The sequence below is a fragment of the Oncorhynchus tshawytscha genome, linkage group LG28 (assembly GCF_018296145.1).
Source record: "Oncorhynchus tshawytscha isolate Ot180627B linkage group LG28, Otsh_v2.0, whole genome shotgun sequence".
Classification (NCBI taxonomy): Eukaryota; Metazoa; Chordata; class Actinopteri; order Salmoniformes; family Salmonidae; genus Oncorhynchus; species Oncorhynchus tshawytscha.
In genome coordinates, this window is record NC_056456.1 from 4,297,769 (window position 1) to 4,322,787 (window position 25,019).

General features: G+C 41.7%; 2 protein-coding genes across 4 annotated transcripts in view; one reads left to right on the forward strand and one right to left on the reverse strand.

Annotated features, from left to right (window-relative positions):
- The window catches only part of wu:fj49a02 (myomegalin), a 15,790-nt gene extending 10,528 nt beyond the window's left edge, over positions 1–5,262 (forward strand). The window contains exon 9 of the mRNA XM_042308186.1: positions 1,961–5,262. Within this exon, the coding sequence (XP_042164120.1) occupies positions 1,961–2,100 (140 nt within the window). The 3' untranslated portion in view covers positions 2,101–5,262. The remainder of the gene's footprint in view (positions 1–1,960) is intronic.
- A 934-nt stretch (positions 5,263–6,196) lies between these two features.
- prkab2 (protein kinase, AMP-activated, beta 2 non-catalytic subunit) lies at positions 6,197–23,734 on the reverse strand. Of its 3 annotated transcripts, none has more exons than XM_024390878.2 (9): positions 23,421–23,734; positions 23,215–23,296; positions 15,350–15,539; positions 14,902–15,053; positions 14,680–14,773; positions 9,346–9,460; positions 8,531–8,664; positions 8,312–8,380; positions 6,197–8,164 (listed from the first exon to the last, which is right to left on the reverse strand). In XM_024390878.2, exons 3-9 carry the CDS (start codon positions 15,506–15,508, stop codon positions 8,087–8,089), a joined length of 801 nt encoding a protein of 266 aa, XP_024246646.1. In that variant the 5' UTR covers positions 15,509–15,539; positions 23,215–23,296; positions 23,421–23,734; the 3' UTR covers positions 6,197–8,086. The 3 variants fall into 3 exon arrangements, with proteins under 3 accessions (XP_024246646.1, XP_024246647.1, XP_024246645.1); XM_024390879.2 differs by having other exon boundaries at positions 23,391–23,734; XM_024390877.2 differs by having other exon boundaries at positions 23,215–23,734.
- Between the last annotated feature and the right edge of the window lie 1,285 nt (positions 23,735–25,019).

A 25,019-nucleotide genomic window follows, 5' to 3' on the forward strand; every position in this document is an offset into this window, starting at 1 on the left:
CCACTTTTCGTGATATCCAATTGGTAGTTACAGTCTTGTCCTATTGCTGCAACTCCCGTACGGACTCGAGAGAGAGAGGCAAAGATCAAGAAACAGGACCATGCCAAGCCGCACTGCTTCTTGAGACACTGCTCGCTTAACCCGGAAGCCAGCCACACCAATGTGTCGGAGGGAAACACTGTACAACTGACGACCAAAGTCAGCTTGCAGGCGCCTGGCCAGCCACAAGGAGTCGGTAGAGCGCGATGGGACAAGGAAATCCCATCCCGGGGATGCAGTGCCTTAGACCGCTGCGCCACTCGGGAGGCCTGATAAAATGCAATCGTGTTCGCTGTCCGTAGCTTACGTCTACCCATACCATAAGACAACCTGGTGAGCTTCCCTGAGACGGTTTCTGACAGTTTGCGCAGAAATTCTTCAGTTGTGCAAACCCACAGTTTCATCAGCTGTCTGCGTGGCTGGTCTCAGACGATCCCGCAGGTGAAGAAGCCGGATGTGGAGGTCCTGGGCTTGTGTGGTTACACGTGGTCTGCGGTTGTGAGGCCGGTTGGACGTACTGACAAATTCTCTGAAACGACGTTGGAGGCGGCTTATGGTAGAGAAATTAACATTACATTCTCTGGCAAAAGCTCTGGTGGACATTCCTGCAGTCATCTTGCCAATTGCGTGCTCCCTCAAAACATGAGACATCTGTGGCATTGTGTTTTGTGACAAAACTGCACATTTTAGAGTGGCCTTTTATTGTCCCCAGCATAAGGTGCATATATGTAATGATCATGCTGTTTAATCAGCTTCTTGATATTCCACACATGTCAGGTGGATGGAATATCTTGGCAAAGGAGAAATGCTCACTAACAAGGATGTAAACAAATTTGTTCACAAAATTGGATGGAAATATTATTTTTGTGCATATAAAACATGTCTGGGGTATTTTATTTCAGCTCATGAAACATGGAACAAACACTTTACGTGTTGTATTTATATTTTTGTTCAGTGTACTAAGGCTGTGTTTCCAATTCTGATGTTTTTTTCACTCATTTGTCTTTTGACCAATTACAATTACAAGATCTGATGTGCTTATTCAAAAATCTATTAGTACAAAAAAAGATCAGAATTGGGTTGCCTGTGTAAACGCAGCCTAAGTGATCCACTATGGAGGCCACACACAATGATGATTTTCTGTACCATTGCAAACTTTAAATGTATGCATAGTTTCCATTCTCTGAAGGCAATCATTAAAATACTAGAAACTATTTCTCTCCCAAGGACACAGAGAGACACACACACACACACACACACACACACACACACACACACACACACACACACACACACACACACACACACACACACACACACACACACACACACACACACACACACACACACACACACACACACACACACACACACACACACACACACACACACACACACACACACACACACACACACACACACAAGCCTTTAAAAATACTAATTGCTGTCCTTCATCAGAAGAGTAATGAAATCATTTGACAGTAGGGGGTGTGAATGGCTGAAAGCCAGGGCAGGCTGAATCTTTTCAATACTTTTACCAGTAGTTACACTTAATACAGGTTACTTACTGAGGGAAGGTAACAGATTTTATATAACAATATACATGCTGCAACTATCACTCACTCAATGGCATTTTCAGCTTCTCATCATCTGCAAGCACTTACGCTATTGTTGTGGTTTCATGCTAACAAAGCCAAAACATATTTCAAATATTCCATTAACCTTTAACCGCAACAAATCTTCAAAATCGTTGCGGAATAACCTAACCTTTGCGCTCTCTACTCTTCATTGCAGTGTGAAGTTGTAACAGTTGTTCATAAACTTTTTGGCAGTGGCGTCCTCATCTGGGTGTGTAACAGGAGTGTACCAGTGAATAATACATGTTTTCTTTCTCCCTGTTTTTCCCTCTTCTCCCTCTTAGCTGAAGACCGAAGTCACGCCAATGAACGGCCTACTGATTGGAGTTTCTTGAAGCCTGGTGACGCCCCGGCAATGTCCAATCGGCGTCCGGGAACCAGGAAGCGTGGCAGCCAGTGCCTGCTCCAGGTGCTGACCTGTTAAAGAACCAGCCAGCCCAACACCACGACCTCTGACCCCACAACCCCTCCTCTGCCTCTGCCTCACCCATCACCCCATCCACCTCTCAGCCTAGTCTATAGCATCGAACGTCAACCCTCAGAGCACTCCATCCATTCTTTCTTTCTCCACCATTTCTCTCCTGCCGGCAATTCTTGCCCAAGACTCTTGCACCTCGAGCCTTACCTGAATTCGTCCTCCTTTAGTTTTCATTCCTCTACCCTCGTTCGACTGTTCTTCATTCATCCCTTTCTTTTCTCCCACCTCCACCCACCCCTGTTCTTCTGTTGCTGTCTTCTAGCTCCAGAGACTGTTGGTTCAGTCTGATGTTTGCCTTGTGAGTGTGAAGAAGAAGGTGGTTTGAAATGTGCCTCTGATGGTAACAGTAATGTGTGTCCTTGACTGCTGTAGAAGAAGTAGGGTTAAGCTGCCCCTAGACACTGATCTAAGGTCAGATTTGCTTTTTCCCTAATGGTTAAGGTAATGAGGGGGGTAAGCTGGTCCTAGACACTGATCTAAGGTCAGATTTGCTTTTTCCCTAATGTTTAAGGTAATGAGGGGGGTAAAGCTGGTCCTAGACACTGATTTAAGGTCAGATTTGCTTTTTCCCTAATGGTTAAGGTAATGAGGGGGGTAAGCTGGTCCTAGACACTGATCTAAGGTCAGATTTGTTTTTTCCCTAATGGTTAAGGTAATGCTGGTCCTAGATCTGTGGCTGAGGGAAGCTTCTACCCAGAGCATAGATAGTGTGCTCCTCTGCCTGGTAGCTTTCGGATGGGATAAGTGTCAATGCATGTGAACTCAAGGCTTGAGAAAGGAAATGTATACAAAAGTATACACACAAAGTACAGTACACACACATACATTCACAGACATACATGATCAATCAATTTCTTTTCAAACAAATCTTCAACTTCAATTGCCACTGAAATGCAAGCTTTCTTCTTGTGGCATTTCATCAATGAGGACTTTCTTTGCAAATACAATGCAAAAAATACAATGACATCCACAATCTAGCATATCTGCTGGAATCACAGTGGAGGAATGTATAGGTGTGGCACTTCTAGGTAATTGTGTGCTATATTTATCTGTGGAGGATGATACCTCTGAATGGTCTGTCTGCCATTAGCCAAGGCTTCTGGATAGCAGAACAAAGGCCCCGTTCCATTTCAATCACTAACCCCTTCCCCATCGGTGTTCACAGATCTGAATGGGCCAGATAGGTGACAGCAATATGGTTATGGCTCCACCTAGCCCTCCGATGATCTAACACAGAATGGGTAATGGCTAAAGAAGGCGCTAGGGGCTGAAATGGACCGAGGCCGAACACGCGTATTCAAGCTCCTCTTTAGGAGTCCTCAGACGAGCATGTGCAATAATGAATGTTGTTATTTAAATGATCATGGCACGCCAGCTATTTTTCCTTTTTGCCTGACACTGGAACTTAAGCATTTAGCCACTCTTGATAAGGTGAAAAAGATCGTCAGTACAATATTATACTACTTACTATCCTGAATACTACTGAGTGAAATGAAATGTAGTTTTGGTGCAGTGTTGATTCATCAGAGAGGTTTTAAAAAGGAACAGTCTCAACCTTTGTTCGTTGAACAGAGGATCACCATTACTTGCCAAAGTTTGAACTTTGAACTCTTCGCATTGTTTGCCTTACCTATGCAGCCTACTATAAGCATGATGTGACTCTATAGGAAGACATCAGCCTAGTATATGAGACCATCTATGACATTATGATGGAGATATCATTTGATTGGCTGCTCTTTGAGAGCCATTTGAAGCAGAGACGGTAACCGTCAGATGATTGGTTCACTTTAGTTGGACATGTGCTTTATAAACGAGCACATCTTGTCATTAATGGACCAAACCTTTCAAAAAGAGAATCTTTCACACTAGGCTACTACTGCTTTGTGAATGACAAAAAACTAAATTGGGCTGCTGTGAGAGATGTACCACAACACCAGAGAATATCATTCTGGATTGTTACATTTCCATTGGACTTCTTTGAGGTATTTGTCTTGGTTTAGACCGCCATTGCATTCCCATGGTGTTATTGGCAACATGTCCCTTATTCTCCTACCTGTTCCAAACTTTGGCAGGCTACTGGTGGGACCAATGTTCTAGATTTCACAATGGGTGAAGCTGTCACCCCCAAAGGTGTTTCTTCCTATGCTGCTTTTGATTGTTTTAAGTGTTCTTGCTGTACATTTAGCCATTTTCACATTGTAAATGGCTTGTTTTTTTCACTGTATTCTGTTGACCTATTTGTGTGTGGATAATCATGTCAGACTTTTGCTCTGTACACAAACGTTGAATATCTGGGTAGCTGTGCAATAGCTATGCACGATCTGCTTTATTTTGATGTTAACAATCCATTTTTATTAAGAATAGTTATGCGTCCTTGAGTGTTTTCTTTTCTGCTTTGTATGGTTTATTAGATTTTGATAATGCCAGATTGTAATAAAATAGTCACAGCTATGAAATCATAAATGTATGCCTTTTCTTAGGATATGACGGAAACCAAACAGTGGTATTACACCCACCTAATATTAAGCTTTGGATAGATAATGTTGCTTTGCTTGCCTTTAAAATTGGCTCCTAACACTTACTTGGAGTTACTAGCATTTGGTGTCTATCCTAGATATATATCACAGTAGATCTGCCAACAAGGTCTTGTTTGCACTCAACTCAATTGAAAGTCCCTAGAGGTAAATCGCCAAACACTAAGATAAAACCCCATGCTGTGTGTTTCATTTGACAAATTGGGATTTGATGAGAACGATCAAGGAAAATGAATATTTTTCTACCAAAGCAGAAACACAAACCATAGATGTATAGGATTGTGTCAGAGTAGAACAGAGTAGAACAGCACGTGAACAACACGTTGTGTAGAAAGGAATCCAACAGCAGTGTTAACTGTGTCTAGTAGTACTTATGTAAATAATGCTATGTGATATCGAAGAGCAGCTTGGGTTGTCAGGTTGTGTGTGTGTGATGAAGCTAACTAGGATGCCGACACAGAGCTGGACCATGGGCTCTGTCTCTGAAGATGGTCACTGTGTGTGTGTGTTGTCACAGTGTTATCACAGAGGACTTTTTGTGTTAAAAAATAACAATAAAATGTTTTAAAAAATACCTTGTCACAACTTTTGGCGTTATAGGGGTGTCTGTACAGAGCAAGGGGAATGTACAGACATCTCCACATTTACTGATTCTGTTGCTGCTTTTTCTATTGAATATGTTCTACAGCTAGGCCAGATAGAACACAGTCAGCCACATCAAACATCAGTCAGAGACACTACTGATACTTTAGAGTCAACAGGTCTCCCCTTTTTATTTGCAAACTGAAACAACCATCTACAGTACTTGACTTACAATGATGCTGCAAAGCATTTTGGAGAAGAAAAAAACATGTTAGCTAACAGATTTAAAATTCAAGTTTTGTTTTTACCTAATCAAGTTCCAGAATATCACACAACGTTCACTGAGTGTACAAAACATTAGGAACACCTGCTCTTTCCATGACAAACTGACCAGGTGAATCCAAGCTATAATCCCTTATTAAATCCACTTCAAATCAGTGTAGGTGAAGGGGAGGAGACCGGTTAAAGATGGATTTTTAAGCCTTGGGACATTGTGTATGTGGACCATTCAGAGGGTGAATGGGTCTGACAAAAGATTTAAGTAGCTTTGAGCTGGGTATGGTAGTAGGTGCCAGGCACACCGGTTTTAGTGTGTCAAGAACTGCACGCTGCTGGGTTTTACACGCTCAGCGGTTTCCTGTGTGTATCAAGAATCACAGTCCCCACCACCCAAAGGACATCCAGACAACGTGACACAACTGTGAGAAGCATTGGACTCAACATGGGCCAGCATCCCTGTGGAACACTTGACAGCTTGTAGAGTCCATGGCCCTGCCCTGACGAATTGAGGCTGAGGGCAAAGCGAGATGTAACTCAATATTAGGAAGGTGTTGCAGTGTATCGTCTCAGAGTGAGCTATGGCTTTCAGTAATAATTTCTTTACTCAGTTTTTTCAAATAAAATCTCATATATATATATATATTCTCTTTGGAGTATATACCTACATATCAGCCCACATTGATTACTGGTATCACAAGCAACAGGTACAGTACTCTTACAACTACAAATATGAAATGGTGTATGGTCAAAAATGTGAAGTTTGATTCACAGAACACTCAAATTTAACAATCACATTCCATACTTTACTGAATGACATTTTGAATCTGGATTGAAATCCATATTGGCCATTTTATACTTTACTGAATGACATTTTGAATCTGGATTGAAATCCATATTGGCCATTTTATACTTTACTGAATGACATTTTGAATCTTGATTGAAATCCATATTGGCCATTTTATACTTTACTGAATGACATTTTGAATCTTGATTGAAATCCATATTGGCCATTTTATACTTTACTGAATGACATTTTGAATCTTGATTGAAATCCATATTGGCCATTTTATACTTTACTGAATGACATTTTGAATCTTGATTGAAATCCATATTGGCCATTTTATACTTTACTGAATGACATGTTGAATCTGGATTGAAATCCATATTGGCCATTTTATACTTTACTGAATGACATGTTGAATCTGGATTGAAATCCATAAAATCCACCACATATTCTACAGTAAACTGTTCGTACTAGACATTCAATTGCTCCACAACATTCAAGACAAACCAGTATTTGGGAGTGTAAGCTATAAATATGGCACACAGACAAATAGATTCCTATTGGATAAATAGAAAATGGGCTAGAGAGAGAAACACGAAGCACAGCCATTTCTGTATCTAGGCCTAGAAAATGCAGCTTGGACACCGAGGTCCAACATAAAGCTACTGTGCAATATTTTTCCGTGTACCTGCATAGTTAAAAGCTTATGTCAACAGTCCTGCTTAAAGCATTTGTTGGGGACACATGGGTGGGTAACTCAAGTGCTTGCATCACCGTGTCATAAAGACATAAAGCACTAAGCACAGGTCTACAGCCACGGCCCAACATTCCACAACGAGAACCCCTCGTTAATATACTCTAATTAATACGAGGCCTCTACAGTAGTTTAAAGGGATTTTCACATTTTTCAAGTGTGAATCATATCCCAATGAGCACAGGCGTCCTAACATTGAAATGACGTGGAAACAAAGTTGATTTGGCCAGTGTGATAGGCTTAAACGGGCTATACGATATAATTCCCATCCTTTGTTATACTTTGACTTCATTATAATTCAGTTGAATTTACAGCCTATCCAATTGCATATCATGGTTCGATTAACCATGTTAACCATGTGTATGTGACAAATAAAATTTGATTTGATTTGATGGTTCGATTAGTGGTCATCGACCCATTGGGACCAAACCAGGAAGACCCTGCAGTTACTCCAGTCATGTCCAACTACAGTAATAATATGGAGAAAGAATGGGAGAGTACCATAAGCCAAGCCAGCGACATTCAACGGCCCTCTTTCCGTGTTCATATCTCTTAAAAGCTCATTTAATAAAACATCATCTTGATTATATGCATTTCCAAGTTCCATCAGGACTTTTCTTCAAACCTTCATGTTTTTAATGGAACTAAATGTTCTTTCTACACGCCCACATGCAAAGAAGTGCTCCACGCAAACACACACAGTAGTCTCCTTCTCAGTCCCTTTTCTTATCGCTATCAAACTGTGAATGCTAAGTATTTTCCCTTGTGAGGGTCACACGCTGAGACTCAAATGAAACCCTATTCCCCATCGAGTGCATTACTTTGAGCCCTTTATGGAGCCCTGTAGGTCACTGGACAAGGAAAAGGGTGTCCTTTGAGATTTGCCCCCAGTCTCATCAGTAAACTGTTAGTTCAGTGCAATCTCAGCTACACGATGGTTAAACCCAGTACAGTGTTAACATGCCGCCCTCTATAGCACTCTGCACCTACACAGACAGGTTAGATGGGCTTGTAGAGCAGAGATGTGACGTACTTCTTCTTATATCTGTGAGTCGCACTGAGCACCATAACGCCATCCTGAGGGAGGGGAAAGGGAGTGAGAGAGACAGATAGATCATGTAAAGTAATACATTACTAATGCTATGTTATGAAAGGGACTGTTACTCAATCTATAAGTAGTGCAGTAAGAAGTGGGATGTGGCTGTTGATGCCCTCCTACTGTACCTTTATTGAGAGAGCATAAAGGTGGTTGAGCATCACATGGTTGGGTTCAGGCAGCAAGGCTGGGTCGCACTGAAGGAGAGGGAAAGACGGAAGACGAATGAGCAATCAAGAAGTTTCCAAATGAGTGTTTACCACACGCCGATGTGAGAGAGAGAAAGAGAACAGAGAGCAGGAGAGAGAGATAGAAAGAGAGGGAGACTGAGGAAGAAAGAAATTTACAGAGATGTTGGTGTCCTTGTTGAGGATGACTTGGAGGAGGTGTGGGGGGAGGATGGGCGGGGCTTTGAAGCGTTCCTCAGGCCTAAACATGTACTGCTCCTGTCCATAGGGCCCTGGAGGGGAGCTGGACAGATCTAAGGAGACACAATAACACACACAAACACACAGCATGACATTCATATACTCTCAAAGGGTGACACTGATTTCTTGTGTTTTCACCAACTTACATAACTTATCCTAAACACCTGCTCATGATTAATTCTACAACGGGTTGGTCAAAACAAGCATTGTGATTGGTTGAGAAGCGTTCTAAGCCATACTAAAAAAAGCTGTTTATCACGGGTAAGCCTATGACACAAGAATTAAAATCTTGTTTTCTGTTCCATCTGAGAAATCCCTGCTCATCATCTGTCCCATCAGCTCAGCGAGCTAATTTATTAACATGATCTGCAACGTAAAAGGCATCTACACATTATTGGGGGGGGTTGTACAAACGTTTCTGTCTGTTTCTCGACATTTGCAACATAGTTTCAATGTTAAAATTCGATCTCCACTGTCCTATTCAGAATTATCGTTTCAGGACAAGACTGGCATATTTTCTCAGCCAGTCAAAATCATGACTCAGCATAATGTTTATGGGTATATACAAAATAAACGTCAATAGAAAAGCAGGTCAAACTAAATGAAACGCAACTACTTTGCTGTTATTCTAGCTGCACGGTTTGACGTGACTGTGTTAGCCTTGGCACATCTTGGTCAGCACAATGCTATGCTTAACCCAAGAGGGACAACAGAGGATTAGAGCGCCTACTGACCTGAGGTGTCGGTAGACTCCAGAGAGTCCACCTGCAGAGCATCGAACACCTCAAAGTCTGACTGCTTCACCTCGATCAGGTTGTTGATGGTGCCCAACTGGCTGGTCACCACTGGCTGCAGGAGGGAGTGTTATAGCAGGGTTAACCAGGGCTCATAAAGAGTTAATAACAAAGACAGTACAGCTGGATCGCTAAAACACATGACTGCAGGAGGGAGTCTTATAGCAGGGTTAACCAGGGCTTATAAAGAGTTAATAACAAAGACAGTACAGCTGGATCACCAAAACACATGACTGCAGAAGGGAGTGTTATAGCAGGGTTAACCAGGGCTTATAAAGAGTTAATAACAAAGACAGTACAACTGGATCGCCAAACCACTGGCTGCAGGAGGGAGTGTTATAGCAGGGTTAACCAGGGCTTATAAAGAGTTAATAACAAAGACAGTACAGCTGGATCGCCAAACCTCTGGATGCGGGAGGGAGTGTTATAGCAGGGTTAACCAGGGCTTATAAAGAGTTAATAACAAAGACAGTACAGCTGGATCGCCAAACCACATGACTGCAAATGGCTATTTTCTTTTGGGGGGGGGATAGGCCTGGGTTGCGTCTCAAAAATGACATGGAAATAAGTCAAGTCACTGACTTTATCCTGCCATGTTTTTGTACTGTGTGCATATGTAACTCAGTTGGTAGAGCACATGGCACCTGTAACGCCATGGTAGTGGGTTCGATTCCCGGGACCACCCATACGTAAAACGTATGCACGCATGACTGTAAGTCGCTTTGGATAAAATGGCATATACGTACAGTGCATTCGGAAAGTATTCAGAACCATTCAGCCATTTTATCCAAAGCAACTTACAGTGATACGTGCATACGTTTTACGTATGGGTGGTCCTGGGAATCAAACCCACTACCTTGGCATTACAAGTGCCATGCTCTACCAACTGCAGACATCTCAGAACAAATTAGTCAGGATTATTCTTAAACTTCCAGCACTTACGCATCTTGACTGTTCCCACTTTAAAAGCCTTAGATGGCTCAAGGTGGAGGAGCCTCTCAGATTAAATTGTGTCTTGTACATAAGATTGTCCACAGTATGGTCCCCAGGTACCTACAGTGCTTTGCAAAAGTATTCACCCCCCTTGGCATTTTTCCTATTTTGTTGCATTACAACCTGTAATTTAAATTGATTTTTATTTGGATTTCATGTAATGGACATAGACAAAATAGTTCAAATTGGTGAAGTGATATGAAAAAATGTACTTGTTTCAAAGAATTCTAAAACATTATAAAAAAAGAAAAGTGGTGCGTGCATATGTATTCACCCCCTTTGCTATGAAGCCCCTAAATAAGATCTGGTGCCACCAATTACCTTCAGAAGGTACATAATTGGTTAAATAAAGTTCACCTGTGTCAAGTGTCACATGATCTGTCACATGATCTCAGTATATATACACACCTGTTCTGAAAGGCCCCAGAGTCTGCAACACCACTAAGCAAGGGGCACCTCCAAGCAAGTGGCAACATGAAGACCAAGGAGCTCTCCAAACAGGTCAGGGACAAAGTTGTGGAGAAGTACAGATCAGGGTTGGGTTATACAAAAATATCAGAAACTTTGAACATCCCACGGAGCACCATTAAATTCATTATTAAAAAATGGAAAGAATATGGCACCACAACAAACCAGCCAAGGAAGGGCCGCCCACCAAAACTCACGGACCAGGCAAGGAGGGCATTAATCAGAGGCAACAAAGAGACCAAAGATAACTCTGAAGGAGCTGCAAAGCTCCACAGTGGAGATTGGAGTATCTGCCCATAGGACCACTTTAAGCCGTACACTACACAGAGCTGGGCTTTACGGAAGAGTGGCCAGAAAACCTCATAGCTTACTTTAAAGAAAAAAATAAGCAAACATGTTTGGTGTTCACCAAAGTGCATGTGGGAGACTCCCCGAACATATGGAAGAAAGTACTCTGGTCAGATGAGACAAATTTAGCTTTTTGGCCATCAAGGAAAACATTATGTCTGGCGCAAACCCCACACCTATCATCACTCTGAGAACACTATCCCCACAGTGAAGCATGGTGGTGGCAGCATCATGCTGGGGGAATGTTTTTCATCGGCAGGAACTGGGAAGCTGGTCAGAATTGAAGGAATGATGGATGGCGCTAAATACAGGAAAATTCTTGAGGGAAACCTGTTTCAGTCTTCCAGAGATTTGAGACTGGGACGGAGGTTCACCTTCCAGCAGGACAATGACCCTAAGCATTACTGCTAAAGCAACACTCGGGTGGTTTAAGGGGAAACATTTAAATGTCTAGGAATGGCCTAGTCAAAGCCCAGACTTCAATCCAATTGAGAATCTGTGGTATGACTTAAAGATTGCTGTACACCAGCGGAACCCACCCAACTTGAAGAAGATGGAGAAGTTTTGCCTTGAAGAATGGGCAAAAAGCCCAGTGGCTAGATGTGCCAAGCTTATAGAGACATACCCCAAGAGACTTGCAGCTGTAATTGCTGCAAAAGGTGGCTCTACAAAGTATTGACTTTGGGAGGGTGAATAGCTATTCACGCTCAAGTTCTGTTTTTTTGTCTTATTTCTGGTTTGATTCACAATAAAAAATATTTAGCATCTTCAAAGTGGTAGGCATGTTGTGTAAATCAAATGATACAAACCCCCCAAAAATCTATTTTAATTCCAGGTTGAAGGGCAACAAAATAGGAAAAATGCCAAGGGGATGAATACTTTTGCAAGCCACTTTAAGTACTACTTTAACTTGGTACGAGATAACCATAACTATTCCACTAGAAGGAGTGAAACTGACTTCCTTTTAGATGTAAAAGTGGTATGGGGAAATAAACTTTTTCATACACCGCTGCCATTCATTGGAATAGTCTTCCAAATAATCTGAAATGTAGAACCTCGAAATGTAGTTTCAAGTTCTCACTGAAAAAATGGCTAAATAGTAGCATGTTTCAAAAGTGAGTACTGTAATTTCCGGACTATAAGCCGCTACTTTTTTCCCACGCTTTGAACCTCGCGGTTTATACAATGACGCGGCTAATTTATGGATTTTTCCCGCTTTCACAAGATTCATGCCGCCAAAAAACTGAGCACCGTCACATAATGTGACATAAATCGAGTGCGCTCAAACTTCCCATCATTCTGATTTACGGTAGTCATTTTGTTACTCTCATCATGGCAAAGAAACGGAGAAATGCATATGATGCAGCTTTCAAGTTGAAGGCGATCGATCTGGCTGTTGGAAAAGGAAATAGAGCTGCTGACAGCGTGGAGCATTGTCAAAAAAATCCACTATCATCAACGGGTTTCGAAAGGCTGGACTGCTGCGTGTTGAAGAGGGCAGCGATCCAACATCGGATGAAGCAATTCTGAGGCTATTCAACTCCGACACCGAAGGAGATGACTTCAGTGGTTTCAGTGCACATGAGGAGGAAGATAGTGACCAATGACTTTCTTGGTAGGCTACTGTTTAATTTTTGTAACAAGCCGTGTTTCGTTTAAAGGCTGTGTAAAGTCCATTTGTTTCAATGTACCGGTAGGCACCTGCGGCTTATAGACACGTGCGGCTTATTTATGTACAAAATACATATTTTTTTATAATTCAGTGGGTGCGGTTTATATTCAGGTGCGCTTAATAGTCCAGCAATTACAGTAGTAAGATTATAGTACGTGGCTGAGAAGGAAATGCCTGGGATTGCATATAGTATTTTGGTGCCTGTTATTTATCATATTGTGATTGTCTTCTATATATTAGGAATGTAATGTTTTATATATTAAGGGTATGTCCATAGTTGTTTATTAGGCAAGGGAATTGCACTAGTTATCTCATGTTATAAAACAAACAGTCTGTCATTGTCTGTTGCCATTACAATTGGCGCCTAACCTTGTTGCATTCCCCCTTCCCCTTCAAAAGGACCACAATGGACATAAGCTGTTAAGCTTTATTGTGTTGTCCTTGATGATTTTCTTAAATTGTATGTGGAGGCGTCAGCGGCTGGAGCACCCTCATGTATGGGTATAAATAATTGTCAAATAAATTAAATCAATCAACCAACCCCTTGAATTTATGCCTTATTCTAAAATGGATTAAAAAATAAAAACATTCCCTCATTGATCTACACACAATAACAAACCAAAAACAGGTTTTTAGAAATTTTGGCAAATTCATAAAAAGTAAAACATTGAAATAGAACATTTCCATAAGTATTCAGACCCTTTACTCAGTACTTTGTTGAAGCACCTTTGGCAGCGATTACAGGCTCGGGTCTTCTTGGGTATGACGCTACAAGCTTGGCACACCTGTATTTGGGGAGATTCTCCCATTCTTCTCTGCAGATCCTCTCAAGCTCTGTCCTGTTGGATCAGGAGCGTCGCTCCCAGTTCCTGCTGCTTAAAAACATTCCCACAGCATGATGCTGCCACCACCATGCTTCACTGCAGGGATGGTGCCAGAGTTCTTCTAGACGTGAGGCTTGGCATTCAGACCAAAGAGTTCAATCTTGGTTTCATCATACCAGAGAACCTTGTTTCTCATGGTCTGAGAGTCATTTAGGTGCCTTCTGGAAAACGCCAATCAGGCTGTCATGTGCCTTTTACTGACTAGTGTCTTCCGTCTGGCCACTCTACCATAAAGGCCTGATTGGTGGAGAGCTGCAGAGATGGTTGTCCTTCTGGAAGGTTCTCCCATCTCCACAGAGGAACTCTGGAGCTCTGTCAGTGACCATCAGGTTCTTGGTCACCTCCCTGACCAAGGCCCTTCTCCCTTGATTGCTCAGTTTGGCTGGGCGGCCAGCTCTAGGAAGAGATTTGCTGGTTCCAAACTTCTTCCATTTAAGAATGATGGAGGCCACTGTGTTCTTGGGGACCTTCAATGCTGCAGAAATGTTTTGGTACCCTTCCCCAGATCTGTGCCTTGACACAATAATGTCTCGGAGCTCTACGGACAATTCCTTCAACCTCATAGCTTGGTTTTGCTCTGACATGCACTGTCAACTGTGGGACCTTATATAGAGAGGTGTGTGCCTTTCCAAATCATGTCCAATCAATTAAAGTTACCACATGTGGACTCCAATGTTTTTGTTTTTAATAAACCTGCTTTCGCTTTGTCATTATGGGGTATTGTGTGTTGATTGATGATTTTTTTTTTTTTTCATCCATTTTAGAATAAGGCTGTAACATAAGAAATGTGGAAAATGTCAAGGGGTCTGAAAACTTTCCGAATGTACTTTATATGCATTTTTTTTACTGGAAAATAAAATCAATCAATCTAGTAGTCTACTTTAGGCCAGAGCCCTATGTAGGGTTTACCTCTGAGGGGTCATGGACCCACTGTCCGTCCACAAAGAACTTGTACTGGTGCTCTCCCTCTGGCAAGTCCAGGATCGCTACAAAGTCATTGTGGCTTGGGGGGGAAAAAATCTGTGTTAATGTACTATTAAATGTGTCAAAATGGTGTCACTAATAAAAGGTAGTATATGAGTAATACAGTGTGCAGACCTTATTGGTAAGCCAGGGCCTCTCCTCTCCTACCTCTTATTGAGGGGGATCTTGTTGCCCCAGTTGTTGAAGGAGCCCGCGATGTAAACCTCCTTCCCTCCTCCGGCCCAGCGGATGACTGTAGGTCTGGACTGAGGCCCCGTCTTCACCAAGTCATCCAGGTCAGGCTCCTCCTTGTCCGACGCCTGAGGGGAGAATCAGCTGAAATCACAACGTGGGAATGACAGGGTCTAGGTGTTCTTAGCTCTTGTCCATGGCGTTTACGTGCGACCTGGACCTGAGCTAAGGTGGCGTCATCTCCTTTAAATGGGCTGGACATTTCCCGCCACCTACATCTGGTTCCACACTCCTAAAACAGATTACATCCAACTGGTTTCATTACAACTTTTTGATGGGTTAGGGTAAGGGTTGGAGGCTACTGTGAGGGTCTTCACAGCCCTCCATAAAATAAATCCTACGATCCAGTGCAGTGCTGACGTACCTTGGAGGACCCCAGTCCGTGTGTGTTGAAGATGTTAGGATCGTCTGTGCTGTCCACCATCTTGCTGGGCTCATGGTCTTTGTCGCTGCCTCTGCTGTCTGATCGATGGGCCTTAGCGCCATGGCGATCACCGGACATCCGGTCACCTGTGTTACCCATGATCCTTCACTCAGTCTTCAGCCAGGACAAGCTGAAAGAAAACATACACAGTCATCATCACCCATAGCACACGCTCCAGCAGGTATATTTCACTGGTCATCCCCAAAGCCAACAACTCCTTTGGCTGCCTTTCCTTCCAGTTCTCTGCTGCCAATGACTGGATTGAATTGCAAAAATCACTGAAGTTGGAGACTTATATCTCCCTCACTAACTTTAAGCATCAGCTGTCAGAGCAGCTTACTGATCGCTGCAGCTGTACACAGCCATCTGTAAATAGCCCATCCAACCAACTACCTACCTCATCCCCATATTTGTTTTTCTGCTCTTTTGCACACCAGTATTTCTACTTGCACATCCTCATCTGCACATCTATCACTCCAGTGTTAATTGCTAAATTGAAATTACTTCGCCACTATTGTCTATTTATTGCCTTACCTCCTTACTTCATTTGTACACACTGTACACAGATTTATCTATTGTGTTATTTACTGTACATTTGATTATTCCATGTGTAACTCTGTTGTATGTGTCGCACTGCTTTGCTTTATCTTGGCCAGGTCGCAGTTTTAAATGAGAACTTGTTCTCAGCTGGCCTACCTGGTTAAATAAAGGTGAAATAAATAGAAAAATCAGCACCACCATCTTATAAACAAGACATAGCTTGCCATCCACACCAACCTCTGAGCATTTAGGGTCGTTCCAGGTCATTTCAGCAAGGCATGACACCCACCATCGCAGAGTGTTCTGAAATTATTTCTGTACTTAGAAACAGATCAAAAAAGCATTCAGGGAAACATTATTTTGTTGAAATGTAATTTGATCTGAGAAATTTAGCTAAAAGATTGCACACAAATTGTTCATTTTAATTTAAAGGATTCATATAATATTCAATCATTATAGTACCTAACATCCGATTTGGACCAAACTTTTCAAATGCAAACTTTTTAGCATTTGTGGCAATAAATCCAATGCATGTCAATGATACCTATATTAGCATGTTTATGCTTCATATCCAAATCATCAATGTGTAACATCATTGAGTTACACAATCCATTTTTAGATACTTTAGGATGATTTGGACATGAACTGTGAAAATGCTAATATTAGGTACCACGGAATTGCATTGGATTTGTGACACAATGTTAAAAGGTTAGAATTTGAAAGAGTGGCCAGAAACCAAACCAAAGCATCTGTTGCTGTCATACCTGGTCCATAGACTGCTTACAGGGTAGGAAAACCAATATGTCATTTTGTAATCACCTAATTGCAAGAAAACCTCCATCTAGTGGTCAGAACCTGGTAATATCAGGATGTAGGCTGGGACATAAACCCAACAACTAATGACTAATTTCTCTGAACAGGTTAAAAAAACATAACCGAATTCAATGAGAGTACATTATATAGGATAAAGAAATAATACTCTGAGCCGCAGCCCCATACTACTTGTCAGACATAGAGAACTGATACTGTATACTCATTGTTGGGGTAGTATGGCATGGAGTGTGGCATTTGAGAATTTATTTGGATTCCTCATGTCTAACTCACTGTTAGAAAAAAGTTTGGTCCAAATCGGATATTTGGTACTGTTTATTGAATGTTACATGAATCCGAGAACATACTAAAAATTGCCAATTAGGGTGCAATCCCAAAAAAGATTTTAACAAAATAATGTTGCAGGAATGCTCATCTTATCTGTTTTTCTTACAACAAACATTTTTCAAAACAATTCGAGACAGTGGGTGTTGAAATTCACTTTATTGTACTTGTTGAGGTGTAACAACCCGTTAGGGCTCCTGAGTGGCGCAGACACCCTGGTTCGAATTCAGGCTGTATCACAACCGGCCGTGATTGGAACTCCCATAAGGCGGCGCACAATTGGCCCAGCATCGTCCGGGTTTGACCAGTGTAAGGCCGTCATTGTAAATAAGAATTTGTTCTTAACTGACTTGCCTAGTTAAATAAATAGATAAAAGGTCAACAACAAAAGTTACCAGAAATACAAAAGAAAACATAGAATGCTTGATGTAGGCCTAGACCTCTTGAACTGAAGTGGAAGAAGCTGAGAGACCAAAGAAGGGGACTGAATGTTGAAAAGGCCGGTGCAGTCAAAAACATGATTTTCCTGTGCTTCATATAAACTCAACGAAAAAAGAAACGTCCCTTATTCAGGACCCTGTCGTTCAAAGATCATTCGTAAAAATCCAAATAATTTCACAGATCTTCATTGTAAAGGGTTTAAACACTGTTTCCCATGCTTGTTCAATGAACCATAAACAATTAATGAACATGCACCTGTGGAACGGTCGTTAAGACACTAACAGCTTACAATTAAGGTCACAGTTATGAAAACTTAGGACACTAAAGAGGCCTTTCTACTGACTCTGAAAAACACCAAAAGAAAGATGCCCAGGGTCCCTGCTCATCTGCGTGAACGTGCATTAGGTATGCAGCAAGGAGGCATGAGGACTGCAGATATGGCAAGGGCAATGTCCGTACTGTGAGATCCCTAAGACAGCGCAACAGGGAGACAGGGTGGACAGTTGATCGTCCTCACAGTGGCAGACCACATGTAACAACACCTGCACAGGATCGGTACATCCGAGTATCACACCTGCGGGACAGATACAGGATGGCAACAACAACTGCCTGACTTCCACCAGGAACGCACAATCCCTCCACCAGTGCTCAAACTGTCCGCAATAGGCTGAGAGAGGCTGGACTGAGGGCTTGTAGGCCTGTTGTAAGGCAGGTCCTCACTAGACATCACCGACAACAATGTCGCCTATGGGCACAAACCCACCGTTGCTGGACCAAACCGTACTGGCAAAAAGTGTTCTTCACTGACGAGTCGCGGTTTTGTCTCACCAGGGGTGATGGTCGGATTCGCGTTTGTCGTCGAAGGAATGAGCTTTACACCGAGGCTTGTACTCTGGAGCGGGATCAATTTGAAGGTGGAGGGTCTGTCATGGTCTGGGGCGATGTGTCACAGCATCATCGGACTGAACTTGTTGTCATTGCAGGCAATCTCAATGCTGTGCGTTACAGGGAAGACATCCTCCTCCCTCATGTGGTACCCTTCCTGCAGGCTCATCCTGACATGACCCACCAGCATGACAATGTCACCAGCCATACTGCTCGTTCTGTGCGTGATTTCTTGCAAGACAGTAATGTCAGTGTTCTGCCATGGCCAGTGAAGAGCCCAGATCTCAATCCCATTGAGCACGTCTGGGACCAGTTGGATCGGAGGGTGGGGACTCGAGGTCGACCGATTAATCGGAATGGCCGATTTCAAGTTTTCATAACAATCGGAAATCTTTAACCTTTAACTAGGCAAGTCAGTTAAGAACACATTCTTATTTTCAATGACGGCCTAGGAACGGTGGATTAACTGCCTTATTCAGGGGAAGAATGACAGATTTTTACCTTGTCAGGGATTGAATTTTTCAACCTTGCGGTTAACTAGTCCAACGCTCTAACCACCTGCCTCACGAGGAGGCCGCCTGTTACGCGAATGCAGTAAGAAGCCAAGGTAAGTTGCTAGCTAGCATTAAACTTAATCAATCATAATCACTAGTTATAACTACACATGGTTGATGATATTACTAGTTTATCTAGTGTGTCCTGCGTTACATATAATCGATGCAGTGCGCATTCGCGAAAAAGGACTGTCGTTGCTCCAACGTGTACCTAACCATAAACACCAATTCCTTTCTTAAAATCAATACACATAAGTATATATTTTTTTACCTGCATATTTAGCTAAAAGAAATCCAGGTTAGCAGGCAATATTAACCAGGTGAAATTCTGTCACTTCTCTTTGGTTCATTACACGCAGAGTCAGGGTATATGCAACAGTTTTGGCCGCCTGGCTCATTGCGAACTAATTTGCCAGAATTTTACGTAATTATGACATAACATTGAAGGTTGTGCAATGTAACATGAATATTTAGACTGATGGATGCCACCTGTTAGGTAAAATACGGAACGGTTCCGTATTTCACTGAAAGAATAAACGTCTTGTTTTCGAGATGATAGTTTCCGGATTCGACCATATTAATGACCTACGGCTCGCATTTCTGTGTGTTATGATGTTATAATTAAGTCTATGATTTAATAGAGCAGTCTGACTGAGCGATGGTAGGCACCAGCAGGCTCATAAGCATTCATTCAAACAGCACTTTCGTGCATTTTGCTAGCAGCTCTTCGTTGTGCTTCAAGCATTGCGCTGTTTATGACTTCAAGCCTATTAACTCCCGAGATTAGGCTGGTGTAACCGATGTGAAATGGCTAGCTAGTTAGCGCTAATAGTGTTTCAAACGTCACTCGCTCTGAGACTTGGAGTGGTTGTTCCCCTTGCTCTGCATGGGTAACACTGCTTCGAGGGTGGCTGTGTTGTGTTCCTGGTTCGAGCCCAGGTAGGAGCGAGGAGAGGTGCGGAAGCTATACTGATACACTGGCAATACTAAAGTGCCTATAAGAACATCCAATAGTCAAAGGTATATGAAATACAAATGGTATAGAGAGAAATAGTCCTATAATTCCTATAACTACAACCTAAAACTTCTTACCTGGGAAAATTGAAGACTCATGTTAAAAGGAACCACCAGCTTTCATATGTTCTCATGTTCTGAGCAAGGAACTGAAACGTTAGCTTTCTTACATAGCACATATTGCACTTTTACTTTCTTCTTCTCCAACACTTATTTAAACCAAATTGAACATGTTTCATTATTTATTTGAGGCTAAAATCGGCTGACTAATCAGTATCGGCTTTTTTTTTTTGTCCTCCAATAATCGGTATAGGCGTTGAAAAATCATAATCGGTCGACCTCTAGTGAGGACTAGGGCCATTCCCCCCAGAAATGTCTGGGAACTTGCAGGTGCCTTGGTGGAAGAGCGGAGTAACATCTCACAGCAAGAACTGGCAAATCTGGTGCAGTCTATGAGGAAGAGATGCACTGCAGTACTTAATGCAGCTGGTGACCACACCAGATACTGACTGTTACTTTTGATTTTGATCCCCCCACCCCCTTTGTTCAAGGACACATTATTCCATTTCTGTTTGTCACATATCTGTGTAACTTTGTCAGTTTATGTCTCAGTTGTTGAATCTTGTTATGATCATACAAATATTTACACATGTTAAGTTCGCTGAAAATAAACGCAGTTGACAGTGAGTGGACATTTCTTTTTTTGCTGAGTTTATATTCCCACACTATGAGGTTGGAATAATACTGTCAAATTGATAATGCCATTTTAGTGTAAGAGCTGTTTGAAAATACAGCCTGAAACTCCATCCCTGTTTGTTGGGATGGAGATTTGGCCTGCCTGGTGACAGAAATATCTTGAGAAATAGCTATTTGCTAAGAAGAAGAAATAGCTATTTGCATGTTTTTATTTTTTTCATTTGAATTTAAAACAACCACAGTAAGGGATGGATCGAAATATACAGAATGGTTACCTGGAGGAAAATGTCATTTGTAATTGATGAAATGTCAATATTTCTCAGTGTTTTAGAATGAGTTGCTTATTAGGCTATATATATCGATGCCTGCCTGATGCTTCCCTTCATCTGTGATTCTCCACTCTGCATTTCCAATATCATGTGCGCCTATAGGCTATTTAGCGTGGTCTCAATCACATGATCCGTAGCCTATAGGCTATTTAGCGTGGTCTCAATCAAATGATCCATAGCCTATAGGCTACGAAGTGCATGCTCGGAGAAGCACGGAGCAAAGTTGTATTTATTGATTAAGCTATTCATTTACTTTCTGTACAATAGAAGATGTTTAAACCCAGACAGCTTTTAGGTAAACACTTGTGACCTTCTCTCATTGGGTTAAACCACAGAAGAAGAGTAGCCAGCAGTTAAAGCTTACATTTCTCTGCATCAGTAGGCCTTCTCTGTCTGGGGTGGAAAGGTAGGCCTAACTTTTGAAAGTACCATGCTCAGATTCCTACTAAGTTTCAGATTTAATTATTTGCAAACAGGGAGTGTTTAGTTCCAAACCAGACACACTGATTTGTTCTTGGATACATATCATATGAACACACACACATAGGCTTACCTCTCTGTCCATTCTTATCCTGTAACTTTGGTAATTTGTGTGGTATTAAATAAATAAATAAAAAATGATATGTTCATGCAATGCTTTTACTCAAATGGAGATCTTTCCACCACCACTCGTGTCCACGGTGGTCTTCGAACCCAGAACCTTCTGGCCCGCAGCCCTATCAGAATTCATGCTTTGCCATGTAATGCTTACAGAACGAAGAACAGTAAAACTGCATATTTAAGGCTCTGGTCTGTCCAAGAAGTGAGGGTAAATGGTAGACATGCTCTCTGCTATCCACTTCCTGTTTTCATTATTATTCTGGGTGTAGGGGAGGGTCAATTGTTTGGTTTTTTTAGCGTTCAGGGAGGGTTTAGGTCAAATATATTTAGCTGAAGGGAGGGCCATACATTTTCATTTCAGAGGTCTGATTTTCTCCATATAACCCTCGTTATAAATAAGTACTTAAAAAAGGTGCAATATGAAGAAATCACTCCTCCATTTCCTGGTTGCTAAAATGATAATAGTTCGCATAATTTCAGTTTATAAGGTACAATGATAGAGAATCATTGATAGAGAATCATTGATAGAGAATCATTGATAGAGAATCATTGATAGAGAATCGTTGATAGAGAATCGTTGATAGAGAATCATTGATAGAGAATCATTGATAGAGAATCATTGATAGAGAATCATTGATAGAGAATCATTGATAGAGAATCATTGATAGAGAATCATTGATAGAGAATCATTGATAGAGAATCATTGATAGAGAATCATTGATAGAGAATCATTGATAGAGAATCATTGATAGAGAATCATTGATAGAGAATCATTGATAGAGAATCATTGATAGAGAATCATTGATAGAGAATCATTGATAGAGAATCATTGTACCATCTAAACCGCTGTGAAATATCTTTTCAATTACCAAAAAATTTATGAAGCTTGAAGCTGGTGTAGAAAACCGAAAATAAAGTAAACAAAATGATGTATTTAAGAATGGGAAGGCTAGAAATAGCACACATAGAACTGATATACCACTTCTTAGACTTGCTATCAATGAGAATAACAGATCTATAACTCACTTTTCTATGTGAATTTGGTTGGGTTACATATTACAGTTTTAATTATTACACATAAATTATTTGATACCGAGATAAAAACGGATACATTGGACTTTTAAGCAAAATGTTTTGCCTTTTCATTTGTGCTACCCTGTCATTTGCATAACTAGCTAGCTATACAGAATAGCCAGCAAATCTGCGAAAAATCCATGTCTAAAGTTGGCGATAATGGTAACAGCTGAATATTGAGTACTTAGCTAGCTAACGTTAGCTGCAACATAAATAGAAGCGCTCTGCTTGGCCCACCAGCTGTCTAGACACTTCTGACAATCATCAAGTCGGTCATGGATTTGCTGCTCCAAAATAACGAAGAAACAAACTTAAACGACCAAGCAATCTAGCAATGATTATAGTCTACAGATCAAGTGAAATTGCTCCCTGATCGCAGCAGGGAATAGTTTAAGCTGGCTCAACACCTTTCGTGGGCTAGGCTATACTTAGGGTGTGAAATGTCAACACATGACATTATGCTAACATCATGACACCACATTTTAATCAATCGAGTCTGCATGTGGCAGTTACTCACCAAATTACACGATTTGGAGTTTGTTTACCACTGAGTCTTCCTCTTCAACATCAACATTCTTCTTCACAATGCGTATCACCAACTACGGATACACCACAAGGAAAAACTATACATACATTGGGACAAATAGAGAAACACGTTTCTTGAACTGAAAAGGTGATACATGTACACCTAACCTGGGCTCGGTTTCCCGAATTTAGGCTTACGAGTGTTTTAACGACGCATCTTTCATTCAACATTCGAAGATGGATCATGCGTTTCCCAAAACACTGCGCAGAGAGAAAACACCACCCAGAGAGAGCGGTCGCTGTGCGTCATTGGAGCATGTTTCGATGCTGATAGGATAAAAACTTTTAAAAACGCAGCACTGCTTTCGCCATATAATTATTTCGCCATACTGCACGGATCAGCTCCTAGAGAAATATTACCACATATGGCCGCTTATTCTAATGACCCAATAAAAATACACTAAATTAACGATTTGGCACATCATTGCGCAGATTATAAGCAAAACAATCTTGGCTGAGGTGAGTAAGACATTTAAGCGTGTTAACCCTCGCAAAGCTGCCGGCCAAACGGCATCCCAAGTAGCGTCCTCAAAGCATGCGCAGACCAGCTGGCTGGTGTTTACATACATATTCAATCTCTCCCTATCCCAGTATGTTGTTCCCACATGTTTCAAGATGTCCACCATTGTTCCTGTACCCAGGAAAGCAAAGGCAAATGAACTAAATGACTATCGGCCCATAGCACTCAGGTCTGTCATCATGAAGTGCTTTGAGAGACTAGTCAAGGATCATATCACCTCCACCCTACCTGACACCCTAGACCCACTACAAAACGCTTCTGTCTGTACTGGGTCTGAAGTTCAAATGTATGCAGATGATACAGTGATATATGTGCATGCAAAGAGCAAACAACAAGCTGCACAAGAACTCACTACTGTAATGGTCCAGGTTACAAAGTGGCTCAGTGACTATTGTTTGCATCTCAATGTGAAAAAAACTGTTTGCATGTTCTTCACAAAGAGGGCAACAGATGCTACTGAACCAGATGTCTGTGTCAGGGGAGAAGCTCCAGGTGGTATCTGATTTTAAGTACCTTGGCATCATACTTGATTCCAACCTCTCTTAAAAAGCATGTGGAAAAAGGTCATTCAGATAACCAAATTCAACCTAGCTAATTTCCGATTTATACAAAATTGTTTGACTACAGAGGTAGCAAAACTGTACTTCAAATCTATAATACTCCCCCACTTAACATACAGCAAGCTTGGGCCCAACTAGTCAAGCAGTACAACATTAAAACCTATTCAGTCCGTCTACAAGCAGGCTCTCAAAGTGCTTGATAGGAAGCCCAATAGCCATCATCCCTGTTACATCCTCAGAAAGCATGAGCTCCCGAGTTGGGAAAATCTTGTGCAATACACCGACGCATGTCTTGTATTCAAGATCCTAAATGGCCTGGCTCCCCCTCCACTCAGTATTTTTGTTAAACAGAAAACCCAAACATATGGCAGCAGATCCACAAGGTCTGCCATGAGAGGTGACTGTATAGTTCCCTTAAGGAAAAGCACCTTTAGTAAATCCGCTTTCTCTGTAAGAGCTTCCCATGTCTGGAATACACTGCCATCAGACACACATAACTGCACCACATATCACACTTTCACAAAATGTATGACTACATGCCTAAAGGTCAATCAGATTTGTGATCATAATCCCTAGCTGTGTGTTGCCGCTTTCCATGTTGTCTGTAGCTTGTGAGGTGTGGAAACACTGTTGCTTTTATGAATTTTGTCTTGCTGC

Excerpts from the sequence above, each read along its gene's own strand:
- prkab2 (XM_024390878.2), bottom strand. The coding sequence starts at position 15,508 with ATGGGTAACACAGGTGACCGGATGTCCGGTGATCGCCATGGCGCTAAG. Across the intron at positions 8,665-9,345 it reads GGAGTCTACCGACACCTCAG|ATCTGTCCAGCTCCCCTCCA; the intron begins GTCAGTAGGCGC and ends GTGTCTCCTTAG. Across the intron at positions 8,381-8,530 it reads ACAAGGACACCAACATCTCT|TGCGACCCAGCCTTGCTGCC; the intron begins GTAAATTTCTTT and ends CCTCTCCTTCAG.